The following is a 17,005-nucleotide window of genomic DNA, read 5'->3' as shown; positions in this document are numbered from 1 at the left end:
AAAACATACACCAACACAGAACGTCATAGGTAAAAAGAACCATTGCAAAAACACCACATATATCTAATTGCACCAAAACAGTGGCAGTAGCATTTTCACACATATTGCTCTGCACACAACTTAAACTATCTATAAATGTGAAACAAGCAGCGCAAAATGATATGAATTTTCTGTAACTGAGTAATTGTGATATTGATTATTATAAAAAAATAAAAATACACAACCTTCGCTAGAGCCATGAAAAGCGGCGAGACAATGAAACACTTATCCTTCAATAATGCGTTGAAGATGATTCTCTTCTGCTTAAAAAGAATATGATGATGCAAGACAAGTGTTTGTGGCCCTTTATGTACACCTACGTGCATTTAACACTTTGCAACGTACCACAAATAAAAAAATGACAAACAGTGACGTTGATAGCGACGCCACACGTGACCACTATCTCATCTTAGAAATATCCGCAGTATTTAAAACCCATCTTTGAGTAGGATCATGCTCGTCGCATTGTTTCATTGCTGGTTCTTCAGGGTCACCGTCTGCAGGCAGGTCTAAGCACTGTTTCGTAGGGACGTGCTTCAACAGGTGCGTCTGTCATAAACAAAGAAATAAGTGTTAGTAGTCGTACACTTGTCACATGTGCAATTGACAGAAATGTACGATGACAAACTTTCTGGTGTAAATTCAAAACTTTACAATAAAATTTAAATAAATAATACTTTCTATAATTTTAAATGATGGCAACTCAACTAAACTGTCCAAAATGCAACGCCCCAACTCAGTCCAGAGACCATCTTAATATATTAGAATTCCAAGTAACCAAGCTTCAAAGAGGATACCTCACAACCCACCAATGCAACAACGTCCTCACGGATTTGCTAAATAAAACTGCTTAGACTTGTAATGAAATAGCGTCATACGAAACAACATTCGTTTCAACGTAACCTTGTTATCATAATTCCATTCTTGATTTCCCTTCAACTGATGGCACTTAATCATCATCACTGTGTCTCCTTTTCTTGCAACATCCAGACACATTCCATCGGAGCGTAGTTCCTTCATCCCCGTGTAAGCCCACACCTGATGCAGCCACGTGTAGCATCGTCATGAATATTTGCATTTCATATTTATTGTGACAATTGATTACAAAACTGTTAATCTTGTGTGTGTATGAGTGTGTCACGTGTGTGTGTGTATAAGAAAAGTTGGAAAACAAACGGTGAAGATCATTAACAAACAACCATGACCTACTAGAACAAAACAACTTTGTTGTCATACAATGCAAGCTCTTCCCACAATCAGGAAATTGATGTCGGCTGCTAGCCGAGTGGTGAGAACTTTGGTACGGCACTCGAAAGGGCGCTGGTTCGACACAGCTCAAGAGCATGTGGCTGTGCCTTTGGCAAAACACTAAAAGGCATGCCTGAAGGTGGTCACGAAGATTGGCTTCCTTGCTCTTCCGCTAACTCAATTTAAACTAAATCTTTAACTACTAGGCGTAAGGCTGGATAGTGATACGGCAAAATAGTAAATTTAAGACGGAATAGACACATCAGAAAACAAGACTGAAAATGAGAAAGCAGTCCACATCTCACTCTGTCGAGTACTCAAAATTTCTTGAACAGACGTTCTGTCTGAATTCACCTTGGACTGTGCTATCGCACATTCATGTCAACTTTAATATAACGTTGAAAAGACAAAATACACGCACCTGGTTTCCACCCATGCCGTGACAACCAAAGATTCCAACTTTCTTGTTTGCTTTTCGCCCCATGGTATCCAAGCATTTCGACGATTGCTCATTCCGCACCTGGGAATGAAAAATTGTGTTTAATTGTTAAGGCTTGCGATGATGAAATGATTTCAAAACAAAACGAACGACTCGGAAAGATCATGGATTAAAAAAAGGAAAAATCCATACTGGTATACAATAGTTGGGCAACTTCACATATATATAAGGCGTAGCATCGATAAATAAATTAACACTACTTTGAACAAGCCAGCATTTTCCTGGAACAACTACTCTTCTCCGCAAGTTATCTTTAGAATCAACTACTGTTATCACCCTTGCTCTGGCAGTGTGACTAAGCCAAAGAATGTCGCCTTCCAGTAGCAAGGGAGAAAGCATGCAGAAGGTGCTCTTATCAAGACCAACGCTATTGTCTAGTTTACATCAGCGACCTTCGAGACATCGGTGATCAACATCTCTGCGTGTATGAGACTCAGCGTGTCCATTTATACATGTCAGATTAATGGACAGACGTTGCCACAAGCAAGGAATGCAAAATTTCATATTAAGAGTGAGTGGGCTTAACAACAAAGTTGCCAGACGTTTTTTCGGCTTAATTGCTGCTTTTCACTAGCTTAAAAATATACCAATGTCGCTCTGTTAAAAATACTATTATAATGATTAATAGTATATGATACATAAAATTAACTAAAATTGTATGTCCTCATTATCCCAAATTCAGATACACATTGTGTGGATGAGCAGGATTTATGTCGCCTTGTACTTGAGCTGATAACTTTGCTTTTAAATAATTTTTGACGCTTTGTAAATTTTGGGCAATTTTAAAAGGAATACATTGGTCTACTGTTCAGTTACTAACAAATAGCATTTAAATTTTAGGATTAAAGAACATCTAGCAACCCTGATGTTTAACAAACTTTATTCACAGCAGCAAGTAGTTCTCATGCTATTAAATAATGACTATAAATAAGTCGAAACTCACCTCGCCAAGAGATTGGTAACTTCCAGGGATCTGTGAGTCAGGATAAATATTATCAAGATACCACTTGAAGGACTTGCACTGCAATGTCTCGCGAAGTTTCACTCGTTCAGATATGTCTCCGTAAGGTTGCTTCCGCACATCTGAAAATGACAACAAATGTTTTGGTTGGCATCAGAACTTAAAGCATTAGGCTTGAGTTCCATTGCTCAGTATGAAACTATGTGGAAGATTTAATTAACACAATCGATGTAAAATCATCCAGAAATCTCTTCAACGGATAGAGATTTGGTAGAAAGTTTGTCTTGTTGTACCATGAGCACACAAAGCCGAATAACGTAATTAGATATAATTAACATATTTATGTTAATTTTTAATACTTACAAAAATACACGATCTTCAGTAGAGACGGATACCTTGGTACATGGAGATAATTATCAACTACATTAGGCAACCAAAATTGCACACGGCTACATGATACTATATAGTAAGCCGATAATGGACTGGCGACACAAAGACAGACCACAATATGTTGTTCAAATAAGCACTAAGCCGTCTTACTGTCTGTCAAAATCACTCACAGCAAACTTTGCAACAAGTTTTGCAAAAAAATTGTGGCCTAAACTCACTTGGAGATATGACGTAGAAGAAAGTTTTGTAGGAATCCATCCAGACTTCTGCCAACCGTCTGTTGTTCTTGTTGATAACGTGACTGGTACCACCTGGGAAGGTGTATGGAGTGGATTTGCGAAATACATGGCCAACATGTGAGCAAGTCACTATAAGCAATGTGCCACCGCATTGCCATATCTAAACGTTGAATAACGTTACTTTGGAGCAGTTTAGCTTAGAAAATGTCGTTACTTAGCATTAAACTTTTCACCTTTCAATCAACAGCTGATACCTCGTTAGTAGTTAAGCATAACATAAATTTAATATTGGTAAACCGCCAAAACTGGTATTGACATCAGTGATGGAAGATTAAAGGCTTGCATCGGTCCATTTTGCCGGCTGATTTATATTTGGGATTTCAAGTGAATTTACAGTGGTTGCGGCAGGTTTTGACTTGCAAATATACTTTTCACCTTGAAAGACTCGAGATTATGCAAAAGCAACCACTCAACCAAAAGTCGCGGTTGTTTGTTCTGCCACACTTTTAAATGCAAAAGGTTGTAACTTATAGTTTCTGCTGCATCTTTTTCTAATGAAGCAGCAAAATGCGTCAGACCTTCGTGTTAGGTTTTGCACTAAAGTAGCCTACTAGGAACGGTCAATGCGATATAGGCTCATGTCTAAACACTTTATCACCAGCACAGTAAAAGGTGCATGTATTGTTTTCACTTATTTGTATTTTTGCTTACTCTAAAAGATAATTCTAAATTTTCTCCTCCCCAGATGTCCATACCAGCATCGTACGTTCCAAGATGAGTGAAATAGTCACGATCGATGGAAAATAATCCTCCAGCCATAGTTGGAGTCCTGTGGGAAGTCGTGGAAAATCAGTTAGAGCAAGAAAAGAAAATAGTAATCAATGCATGTGAATTAAGAACTTTTTTTTATTGAGATGCATTTCATCAATTAACATTTACACTTAAATGATGTTTCGTTTTACATTTACCAGAAGCATAGAAATTTATTTTCGAAGACAAAACACGAGAACATTGTGACGAATCATAATATTTTATCCAGCACAGCAGCACGTACATTACATTGCTAATTTGGTGGCAGAGATATCTCATTCTGTTGATGTAACATTTGCTTAAAGATTTTCAAGTGCTAAGCCGTTCCTTTGCTGGGGATCCCTGTAACTCTGGCCGAAGTTGAGGTTTTGATTTTTTTCGGTTTTTACAATGAAAAAGTTACTCTGATTGATCATGTGAAATTCCTTCGCAAAAGCAAGTAAACTACAATCCCGAGAAGAACGGAAAAAAGCAATGCTGAGAGTAATGAATGAGGTATAAATAAAGTTGAAGATTTGATTGGTATGTTAAAGATGGGATCATGAATCAACTTGCAAGGGCAAATGGAGTACGATGGCATGGCCATGTATTAAAGGAGAAATAAAATCTTACCAGAAATTTATTGTATTTAAAGATGGAAAGGTTATAGAAACGCCCAGAATAAAAACCACGGCAAGAAGGGGCGAAGGAGAAAGACGCGATGAACAAAATGAAATGGACATAAGATGGAAACACAATCGCTGCATTGAAAACATCTGCAACCCTAGCTAGGGGAGGCCAAATCAATATTGCATGATTATGATGACCGAAAAAGGGTTCAAATAAATTTAATAATTCGGTCGCACTGGTTATATTGGACAGAACACTCAAAAGACAACTGTACTAGGAAGAATCTGAAAGATAAGGTAATTTGCAAACTACAACGCAGCTCGCGAAGACTTGAAATTGTCTGCACTGGTTATCAATTCTTACGGCAGTGATTTCAAACTTTGATATATTTGAAAGAAAAACCTGCAGAATAACGTTTCAGAAAGAACTTTCTCTGTCGGATTAGACTCAATTGAACACTAAGAACGATACATAGCTACGACCGTGAAACAACTTCACCTGATTGGAATGGATCTATCTCCGTGTCTTCGATCCATTTCTCGCTTTGGAACAGGATACCAGCGAAAAGTGAGTTTCCAGTTGAAGCCACCATACGTCATATCCGACCCAGCCAAATATTCAAAGGTTTGGTCGCTGATCACATCGATAATAGGGCAAACTACTGTTGTCCTAAAATACAGTAAATCTATTGGTTGATGCAGTATACAGAAAAGTAAGGAACATAATGCTTGACATAAGACAGTTTAAAACAAACATAAAAGTGCTGTAATTTTACGGTCAATGTATTTCTTAATGATATATGCGATGTAGTATCGTTACTTTGATGTGTTGATATACAGTTTGGCTACTACAGTTTCGGAGATAATCGTTTCTGGCGACTGTTCTCGAAACTTCCATTTCTGCTTCTACAGTAATTATTTATATGTAGGTAGGAGTAGCGAAGTATATACAAGAAAAAACGCATTGTTGTAAAAAAAAACATAGACTCCTGTTTAAGAAAATGCCATAACGCATTGAAATTGGGTGAAGACCATGGTATGAATGCGTTAATGCCTTCTGCTATCTTGGCGATATGATTAGCCAGTCAGGTGGATGTAGGGATGCTGTCACAGCTAAAATCAGGTCCGCATGGAAGAATTTCCGAGAGCTCCTTCCCATTTTGGCAAGCAGCAGTATCCCTTCCTGATTAACGAACATGACTGTATACAACGTGTGTGTCAGAAGTAGAGATGTAAAAAAACGTTTTTTTTTGTTTTTAAAAAAAACGAGCTCTTTTTTTTTGTTTTTTATCGTTTTTTTTTGTTTTTTATTCGTTTTTTTTGTTTTTTTTTACCTATTTTTTTATTAAATGTCACAATATGCAGCAATTAGGGTAAACTCATTGCAATAGCGTCTCTTTCAACAAAAAAATAGTCTCATAACTCGTATAACATCTTTCAAATGAGACAATATGTCTCTCAAGTCTCAACACACGAGCCATAAAGGTTTCTCATCGTCTCAAATAGTAACACAGTGTCCTATGGTTGGCACATCTCAAGTATTGTCTGTAATTTGGTTCAGCCAGTTGTTAAATGCAGTACCACACTCGTGTACAGTTTCGAAGCCACCTGGGATTTTGGTTAATGGGCATGTTACGTTAGGACCAGGTGGTCAGGGTCCTGTTTCTCTACTTCACAAAGGCACTTTTCACCAGCACACCACACCATTACCAGTACAACGTCAAGAGATTGTTCCAGTTGATGTGCATTTGGTGGAAACGTGATGAAAATTACACAAGCGGTTCTCGAGTTATAAGTGAAATAACCTTAGCCACTAAGTGGCTTTATAGATAAGGAGCAATAGAAAAACGGCCATATCTCAAGAACCGCTCAACATATTTACATAAGTTTTAGCTCTACCCCCATGTTTTATGGGGTGGGCTATCTGTTTATGAATATTAAAACAAGTTTTGGCTACTACTTTTTGAGCTAAAAAGAAATTAACCTCTTGTCGTTACGCACCAATAAAACCATGGTGCGTAAATTAAAAAAAAATAATTGGGTAGAAGAAAGATTGATGACAAGTTTGGCAAAAGCAGTGTAGTGCTAAAGTCCCAACTTTTAGCCCAAATCACATTTAAATGTAGTGAAAGATGGAAACGTTTTGATGTTTTTTTATTTTCCCTGAAGAGATTCAATAATCCTTTGTGACGTCATAGTCATGTTTGTTTTCCCTTAATCACACCATTGTGCTGTCATAGACATGTTTAAAAGAAGTATGGTTATTGGTTGCACTTAATCCTTCCAATTTGAACTAGTTTGCAGAACTTTGAGACTTTAGCACTTTTTTTGTTTTTGCCTAACTTTTCGTCAATCTTTCCTCTGCCCAATAAAAAAAATTAAAGTTTGCATCATGGTTTTATTGGTGCGTAACGACAAGAGGTCAATTTCTTTTTATCTCAAAAAACAGTAGGCCTAGTTCTCAAATAAAATAAGTTTTCATCTTTGATGTTTGTTTTGTATCTTTATCCTGCATTGTGGGAATATGGGTAAAACTTTATTCTTGTCAGGAAAAGCATTATAAAGCATTTATTCACTATGTGAACACTGAGCAGTGCTGAAAAACTCCACTTTAAAGGAAAAATTTTTTCATTCAAGGTTGGTAGAATGGTAGTTACTAGCAATAGTCAACATGGGTGGTGGGCATTTGAAAGGAACATTAACCTAAACCTTTTCTGACAAATGCACTAACTTTTGACAGCTAAAAATATCAGTGATAAGGTCTCTTGCATTATATGTCCCAAATAATCTGCAAGAAGCATCAATGACGAAGTGTCCAATCCAAGATCTTACAACACACGAAAAGAATACTTCTGTTTCAACATTTATAAAGCATATACATCGTTGGCAAGCTATCAGTTACAAAACATGTTTAAACAAGTATTGGCAATAGCTTGCATTAGTAAATTACCACGTCCACAAACAAGGTAAATGTGTGTACTGAATACTGCCACCTTGTTTTGTCAAAATTTCGTCAACCCATTGAGTGTGTACAAGAATAACCAGTACCACAGTATACTAACATCATAGGCTAACTTCCATTAAAGGAAAAAGAAATTAACTCATCTACATTATGTCATGTATCAAATTTCATTAATTCAATGTTTGTCAGGTCTTACTGCCACAAACATGCCAGAGAATGAAGAAGAAAGCGAAACAACATAGGTCCTCATAGGACTATGCAAGAACATATGCTGCCAAACACAAACATTTAGGAATTTCAGCACACCAATAAAACTATTTTTAGTAATTTAATGTTTTTCAAGAGCACTATAATGAAACTAAGCTGTAAATTGCAAAAAAATTGCAACTTTTTCAGAAAAATATGAAAAAAAACAAAAAAACCAAAAAACGAGTGTTTTTTTTGGCTCAAGTTTTTTTTGAAAAAAAACACGTTTTTTTTTAAAAAAAACGGTTCGTTTTTTTTGCATTTACATCTCTAGTCAGAAGCGTAATGCTTTATGCCAGTGAGACGTCGCCAGTAACTGCAGAGGACTAGGACATCAAGGGTTTGAGCCATAATGACAACGCTATGGTGAGGTGGATATGCTCAAAGCGACTGGCAGACAGAGCATCAAGTGAAGAATTGAAAAGAAGGCTTGGTATCCACCAAGCGGAAGAGGTCATACGGTGGAAGAGACTCCGTTGGTATGGCCACGTACAATGAATGAGAGAGGACTCCTGGCCTAAGAAGGTTCAGTCGATGAAAGTAGAAAGGCGTAATCCACGTCGACGACCAAAGAAGAGGTGGTGCAATAACGTGCGGAGCGACCTCCAAAAGGGGAACCTTGTGGCGGTCAATGTTTAAAATAAGAGTACGCAGAAAGCCGCCATCAAGTCGGATCGAAATTTACTGACGTCCAACCCTTGCAATACGGGAAAAAAGGACGTAAAACCGTGCACTAACTAACGCAGGGGTTCGTTTAAAAATTGTGGTTGATACCAAGCATAAAGTTCCACATTGACTGAACTGGAACATTGCCAATCCCGTATAGTCGAATGACAAGTGTTTAGATACGTGATCTCTGCAATTTGCAACTTTTGTTGCTACGATTTTTAATTAAAAGAAAAAACTGAAACAAAAAATCTGATATAACTATTCGGTGAGTCCGATTCGGTGAGTTCCTAACCTCTAACCCTAAAACGGCAATGATAATTAAGCTACGGTACCCGATAATTTAAAAAAAAATGAAAAAATCACCGAATAGGGATCGGACTCACCGAAACGGGCCATTCCGTGATATAACACATCTTTGGTTACATGGTTTTCTTTCGTGCTTGCAGCAGTCTATCTTTAATTCGTTAGGATTTGTTATTGTGCAAAAAAAAACCATTACATTTTTAATTTTTTAAACCATTTGCAAATCTGGTACATGGTACAAGGAAATTTGACACCTTGTCTGAGAATGTCAATGTTTAATGTGAAAAAAAACTACATCATTGTAAAATGACTTTTCCTTCTTCCAACTATATACATCATTTCTATAATTAATAGCCAAAAATGCAAAACCAAAATAATTTGCATCGATCGACATAAAGCAAAGCGATCACACGAGAACCATGACTGGAAGACTCTTAAGCTGTCTCGTATCACATGAGGGCTAGTGACAGCCAGGGCCTCTGAGAGAAATTTTCACTAGGGGTACGAAGAGTCATTCCGGGCCCCCCTCTCACTCCGGTCCCTTTTGTCTTGGGCAAAACGTGTGGTGTTTGCTTAGGCGTATTGCACACCATACAACATTTTACTGCAGAATTGGACATTTGTGCGCAATAATAGTATCAATCTGCAATGAAACTATTCTTTAATTTTAATAGGCTATGCACAATAATACTGAATATGAAAGAGGATAAACATGTCATTTCCCTCATATGATACAGGCCTACCCCGTAGCCAGTCGTTTGGTCGACAAGACATTTGGTCGACAAGACATTTGGTCGACAGGACATTTGGGTTAGGGTTAAGGTTAGTTAACTAACCCTAAAATAAATCGTTCTGTCGACCTAACGTCCTGTCGACCAAATGACCGGGTACCGGCCTACCTTGCCCTGCTGCCAGATAAGATAAGACTGAGCATCATAAAATACAAGTTTGTAACAACAGAGAATGGCATTGGCCTACCCTAGATTAAATTCTATCCCATGCATCTGAATAATGACATAATGTAAGGTTTAAGTCGCCCCGATAGCTCACTTGGTTAGCGCGTGACTTCGTGAACGAAGAAGCTTCAAGATCAAACGGTGCTGGTTCGACTTTCGGGATGTGCGCTTGAGCAACGCGTTCTAAGGACTGCTCTCCATTCAGTGGGACCTAATGGATGTAATAATTCCCAGGTAACAAGACTTCAACAATCGGAAATTTCACTCTGCCAATCTCCGTAACCGGCCTTGCTTCAAGAGCCTCTACAAGTATGCGAAACAACCAGGAATAGCCTATCAGGCTTTGGCAGCCCGAAAATAAAGATTCAAAACCAAGTTTGCCCCCTTTTTCAAATAGTTTTTAAAAAACTCAAAAAAGCCCAAAAACACCCGGGCATTAAAAAAAACTAGCGGTTTGGGATTTTAAAAAAAATCCCGGGTTTTTCTCAACCCTGCTTTTGCTACACTACACCCCCCCCCCCTCCCCACAGGACAGGAGAATAACCAACTTTTGTGATTTAATTGAGGGTGCATTTAACAGAACATGTTTGCACATAAGGCATTAAGTCACCACTTTAGACACTTAATTTCTTTCCGGGCCCTTTTGCTACATTACGGGCCCCCAAGGACTAATGAATAACAACATTTATGCTTGAACTTAGTCGTTTAGGATGATTTTAACCAAACATTTTTTCGTGTAAACTATAAAATCACAATTTCGGGCCCCCCAACAACCACAGGCCTGGGCCCTCAAGGGTACGCCGTACCCTCCGTACCACCCTCTCGTAGGCCCTGGTGACAGCCACCTGCCGTGCCTCTCAAAGCTACCTTCAAAGATAGTACTCCTAATTTTATTAAAAATATGAATAAAATCCCCAATATCGAGATTCCAATTCTATTGATTGCAGCATAATATTGAGGGCTGGGTTTGAAAGAAAAGTTACAAAGGAAGGACTACCGCCTTCGAAGAACAAAAGAAACAGACAGAAATGAAGAGAAAAAACTCAGCATAAAGTCAAAAAGAAAACTGAAAAAAGTTTCCGAGCAGTTTAGAGCGAATTGTGTAATCTCATCGATCAACACTTCAATTAAATTTGTTAGAGGCGATACAAATTGTTTCAATAAAGTGTTGGATTTTTTAATTATACCATGCGCCATATTTTATACAATATTTCTTCTCATAATTTCATGCTAAATTAACTCTTAAGAAATAAAACTAAACTAACTTGTCCATGGAAATTTCGTGCAGAAGAGGTTCCAGCCACCCTTCATTGCACTCACAGTGGGAGTCAAGAAATGTAATCACTTTACCGGTGGACAATTCCGCTCCACGCAACCGAGCGCGTATCAGGCCGGATCGTTTCTCCATTCGGACAATGCGAACATGGACAGAAAGCTTCCTCACGTATTCCTCCAACTTTTTGCCCAGAAAGTCTGCAAAGACTTGTGGTTTAAAAAGTGTTTCGTCTTTTGTAATCTTATTATTAGTATTATTCTGATGTGGAATGTATACTAGCGAAGTCCAACAGGCGGTCTTTACAACACGTTACCACCACACCCAACAACCATACACAGTTTACACACAGGGTTGTTGGTATTTTACCGGACCCAAAAAAACCCGGGTGGTTTTTTTTAATAAAACCCACTTAAAAAAAACCAAAAAAACCCATAAAAAAACCCAGAGCATCATATTTGTCCAGTTTTTATTGGAAAATTAAAAAAATTTACAAAAACACTACAAGGCACTTACAACAAACTTTAAATTAGGACTTAAGGATGTGATTGTGAAGTAATTTCCAAGAATAAACTGAAAACGCAGTGGATATTGCACAGTACACAAAAATCAAGTAATGTCACTTTGTGTATACTACACTAAAACTCATTTATGCAAGAAGGCCTTATAGTTAAATTGGTGAAAGTACTACTCTACTGTAGTCTGTAGGCTATATATGATGTGAAATGCAATTTAGGAGGCTATTTACCAATTACAGATTCTGGATTCTAACGCATGGCTGTTTCAGAGCATTTGCCTAATTGGCCACGCAATCGCTCAATTGCTCATCGATTACTATATATAATATATAAATGATAAAAAATATTTAAACATGATGGCATAAATGCTCCTTGCCTTCAAATCTAAACAAATGATGCAATAATGTGATTTCTACCACAGTAGCATCAACTTGGTATAGAAATCAGTGGATGATGCAACATCCAACTTGATCTTGAAACTAATGGATGATGCAACATTCAAGCAACAACAGCCCTAGTGCATTATTTTATTGAGTTATGCAAGCATGTACTGTGAGTGAAAGGCACTTCACTCGTAAAAAGTAGTTTTGAGGTGAAATAAGCATGAATCTACCTTTTTTTGCATCTTTTTTAAAAAAAAACCAATAAAACCCAAAAAAACCCGGGTTTTTTTAAAAAAACCCGGGCGGGTTGGGCTTTTTTAAAAAAACCCGGGTTTTTCTCAACCCTGTTTACACATGCTTAAAAGTGGTAAGACTCCAACCATATAAACAGTTCATTCATTCCGCACAGACCGTTCTGCTGCAAGGAGTCCTTCTCATGTGGACAGCTATTCCTTTTTCGGCTAGACTCTGAATCTGAATCGTTCACTTCTTCGGTGCAGTAGCGAATAATACAAGGAAATGAACCGATTAATTATCATTATCATGCGACGCTGAGTGTGGTGCTGGTACTGGGATGGCGGCAAAATACCACAGGGTCAACAAAGTCACTCTGCCGCCGCCGCCCTCGTACAACAAGTACACTAGTACAGGTAAATAAAAAACACAGTAACAAACCACCATGGTGATTCTTTCTGATTAAGCGGCGAGGCACAAATAAACACACGACACAACTATTTTTCAACCACGTAACTAAAATGAAAGCAACTCATAAATTATGTGTTGGGGTCGTGATAACTTGATGCCTGCAATAAAGTTGATTCTAAGGTTCCTTTACGTTTAATTGTTAAAGAAAAAGTTAAGTTTGGGATGGTTAAAGTCGAACAAAAAACAAAGTTATCTTTCGTGACGTCATGGATTTAACACGCCCACAAACATTTCCAAACTTAGCGTTTATGGTAGAGAAGTATCAAAAAAAGTAAACACTGAAATTAGGCAGATAGGTTCATCTACACCTTGGCTGCTTACAAACGCAAAAGCCAACGCATCTTTCGAGTCACAGGTAATGGTTTGTAGTAGAATCACCATCCGAAATTCAGTGTTATCCCCACTCATAAGTTGTTACACAAACAGTTGGTAAGCATTGATTTAAAATATTTCAAGTTTTTAATGCCAGAATTGCTTAATAACACATTCTGCGCAAGATAGTTAATACGGTATCATGCCATAGGCATAGGATCTTAAACATTTGTAACTGCCATAACCGTTGGTGATAAGACAGACACAGCACACACCTCTTTCACTTGCGTCATCAACAAGAATAATTTCTTCAAGCAAATGACGTGGCGACCTGTTGATGACGCTGTGCACAGTCCGCAGCAATGTCGACCAAGCCTCGTTGTGGAAGATTATTATAACTGACGTGGTAGGTAGGTCTTCGTTGTATTTCTTGTTTTTGCATCTACAATATGAAAAAATACATTTAATTTAAAATTGGGCACAAACGTTGCAGACCACGTCATGCGGTAGACGAGAAATCGTGACGGGTGTGAGAAAAAATCAACAAAAAATACTGCAGGTGCAAAAACACAGCAAAGCTCTCGTTTTTTTTGCATTTCAACCCTAAATCTAACTGATTAATTTTACAGCAATAGAAAGAAATTTGCCAGTCCACTTTTCATTTTAGTAACAATTTTTTTCCTCTTTTTGCCTATGAGTAAATTGAGCATTTTAACCATTAAACAGCAATATCAAGAAAAATCTAAATTTTAAAAGCACATACCTAATACTAACCAATCATGACTGTTATGTTACAAAAATACCAATCACACATACACCTACCCCTTCATTCTCACGTCCGGTAGACTTCTGTTCAAAGATATCATCTCTGATGCCATTAAATTGAACTGATTGATTTTAAACATTTCGTCTTGTTTCTTTTTTTCCTTTTTGGGGATTATGACAGGTTTTCCCATTTCACCAGGGCCTTCTGAAACAGAGAAAAAATGCAACAAGAATGAGTATTCCTGCAATGATACACCACACTTAAGATTTATATAATGTTAAAGTTTGTTTCGGGTTGATGTTTCCTTACTACCAGGCGGCCCTTTAACAACACCACTCCATCGAAACGATGTCCTTGGATGTTTTATTTGTAACAGCAGCGGGACACTGTACTCAAAATGCACAAGCTGATGCAGCTACTTGTTAGTATAAACTATATGACTTCATGGCTGGTACAACAGAGTGATTAAGAATTGTTGGTTTAACACTTTGTAAGAGTCTTCCAAAACAACCTTACGGTTGCGCACACCAAAGTTACAGTGACACTGCAACTTCATGAATTTATGGTTTCAAAAATAATAACCACCCGATTGTGAACATTTATTCTTTTACACACGCATACAAAAAGCATAAATCTGAAATTTCTTTCGAGGATTTTGAAATATGATGACTTGATGGGACACTCCTGATGGAATATCAACTTCTGCACCATCCTTAATAAGTTGGTTGAAAAAATGTGCGTAACTTGTAGAAAATCCTACATATTATATATCTTTTGAAAGAGTATGAAAATTGCAATCAAAATATGGCACTTAAATAGATGAAAAACATTTCTGTGAGAAAAAAAAATGTCCAAGAAATGCAAAAGCTTTTCCAGTTTTTTTTTTAAGTTGTTACCACTGGTAAAAAATTTAATAAGGCTCAAGGGAGAACTTATATCATTCCTAAGTTTTTGCGGGCACTGTCGCCATCTTTTACCCATATAACAAGAGATTTTCTTGCACAGGTGTATACTTAAAAAATAAATAAATTTTTAATTTATAAACTAGAAAAACTTGATATAATTATTTGCAATTGTTTTTTCATTGTAAAACTACATAGAAATAGCAAAAGTCCTCTTATAGATTCACTTCAGTATATTTTTATTATGCCTGCAAAATTTCATGCTGTTCTGATGAGAAATAAATGAGTAGCTGTAAATTGAGTAGTTAAAAACATCAAAAACTGACTTTCATTTTTACATTGTAGTAACAGCATGAAAAGGCTAACCAAATGTGTGGCCTATCGTGTTAACGTCGCTAAACGTTGAAATCGTGTAGAAAAGGGAGCTTTTGCTGACTAGGATACTTTGAAACTGAGAAACATTCACAGAAGCCTTACCAGGTAGCCTAACAGTGAGTTCATTTTTACATTGTAGTAACAGAATGAAAAGGCTAACCAAATGTGTGGCCTACAGCTTGGATTGAAAGGAAATTATCTGGTACCGTAGCCTAGTTATCCCGACCAGCAAAAATTGCCGTTTTTACATCGTTTCAACGTCGCTAAATGTTGAAATCGTGTAGAAAAGAGAACTTTGCTGACTAGGATACGTTGAAGCTGAGAAACATTCACAGAAGCCCTTCTATTTGTTCCAAGAACCCATGTAGCATAACATTTCATTTGTACATTGATTCAACGTCTGAATACATTATCTTAAAAATGCAACGTATCGTAGGGCTTCTGTGAATGTTTTTCAGTTTCAACGTATCCTAGTCAGCAAAGTTCTCTTTTCTACACGATTTCAACGTTTAGCGACGTTAAAACGATAGGCCACACATTTGGTTAGCCTTTTCATTCTGTTACTACAATGTAAAAATGAACTGTGTTCTTGGAACAAATTTTTGCTGGTCGGGATAACTAGGCTACGGTACCCGATAATTTCCTTTCCATCCAAGCTGTAGGCCACACATTTGTTGATCCGAACTAATCATTTTAACTATTCAAAAGTACTAACTTATATATAGACATAAACATGATTTTTTTTTGTAACATTTTCTTTGTTTTATTTTCCCTTCATATCTTAAATTTTTCTGAAGGTGTTGCGACCGTGCCAAATTTCTTTAAACTCAATAAGTTACTTCGGTCACAAGCACGTTTTAATGTTCGCGTTTTGTCGCTTCTACCTTTTTCTCGACCTTTGCTATGTTGAGTTGTTGACGTGTATTGTTTTTGATATGATGGTCAAAAATAAAAATAACTGAACTGACATGACGAATTTTAATTTAATAGTTCAAACGTTTTATTTTTATTCCTTTCTGCACGATTTCAACGTTTAGCAACGTTAAAACGATGTAAAAACGGCAATTGTAATTAGGCTACGGTACCCGATAATTTCCTTTTAAAAATTTCAAAAACTCGAAGAATAGGTCACTCGCCGAAAAAGGCTCTCGCCGAATAGGGAACTCGCCGAATCGGGCCATTCCGCATTAAAACAGCAAGCTACATTACTCACATTTATCACTGTAAGTTTTGACACACATAGACAATAAATAGAGTCAAAATTTTATCTTATTTAGAATCATGATGAAATTTATTGCTTTTTAGGTACAAAAAAAATTGGTAAAAAAAAATTATTTCCATTAAGAGTGTCCCCTTAAGTTATAACATGACACTGTAATATAAAATACCATCTAATACAAAAAAAAAAACTTAGCACAAACTAACAGTAACATAGAGTAGCTCTAGCACTAGCACCGAAAACCACCAACAAACGATTTGATTTAGCAAATGTAGATACAAACGAGACTTGCTTTAGCCTGATGCTGCAGGATTCGTTATAGCACATGACTAAGAAACTGTATTCAAAAGCTGGTGCAAACCGCTATTACCACAACAATCCACAGCATCAGAATAAAACAGGTTTTGCTTGTATCTACATTTGTGAATGTGAATTTAACAACGATCATCGTGCATTTATGCTTTCGAACGCTACGTGAGGTGTGATCTCCTCGTTAACTTCGCATAATTACGTTGATCTACAGTATTTGGGTCAGGATTTTGGCTCATTGACTTAGTTCACCATTCACCATTCAGTGAAGTCTTCCAATTAGGCAGGCTGAGATGGCTTAGTCACGTTGAGC

At 37.2% G+C, this 17,005-nt stretch overlaps 1 protein-coding gene across 1 annotated transcript; it reads right to left on the bottom strand.

Moving 5' to 3' along the window:
* Positions 1 to 390: 390 nt before the first annotated feature.
* On the bottom strand, positions 391 to 14,098 carry LOC145786126 (polypeptide N-acetylgalactosaminyltransferase 1-like). The gene is made up of 10 exons (XM_082597777.1): positions 13,944 to 14,098; positions 13,397 to 13,563; positions 11,196 to 11,403; positions 5,294 to 5,464; positions 4,088 to 4,205; positions 3,356 to 3,536; positions 2,730 to 2,869; positions 1,709 to 1,807; positions 943 to 1,077; positions 391 to 588 (listed from the first exon to the last, which is right to left on the bottom strand). The coding sequence occupies exons 1-10, from the start codon at positions 14,075 to 14,077 to the stop codon at positions 439 to 441; spliced, it is 1,503 nt and encodes a 500-aa protein (XP_082453903.1). The 5' UTR covers positions 14,078 to 14,098; the 3' UTR covers positions 391 to 438.
* Between the last annotated feature and the right edge of the window lie 2,907 nt (positions 14,099 to 17,005).

Source organism: Aplidium turbinatum, chromosome 17 (assembly GCF_918807975.1).
Source record: "Aplidium turbinatum chromosome 17, kaAplTurb1.1, whole genome shotgun sequence".
Classification (NCBI taxonomy): domain Eukaryota; kingdom Metazoa; phylum Chordata; class Ascidiacea; order Aplousobranchia; family Polyclinidae; genus Aplidium; species Aplidium turbinatum.
The sequence above is the reverse complement of the archived record's forward strand: the minus strand, read 5'-3'. Positions and strand labels throughout refer to the sequence as shown.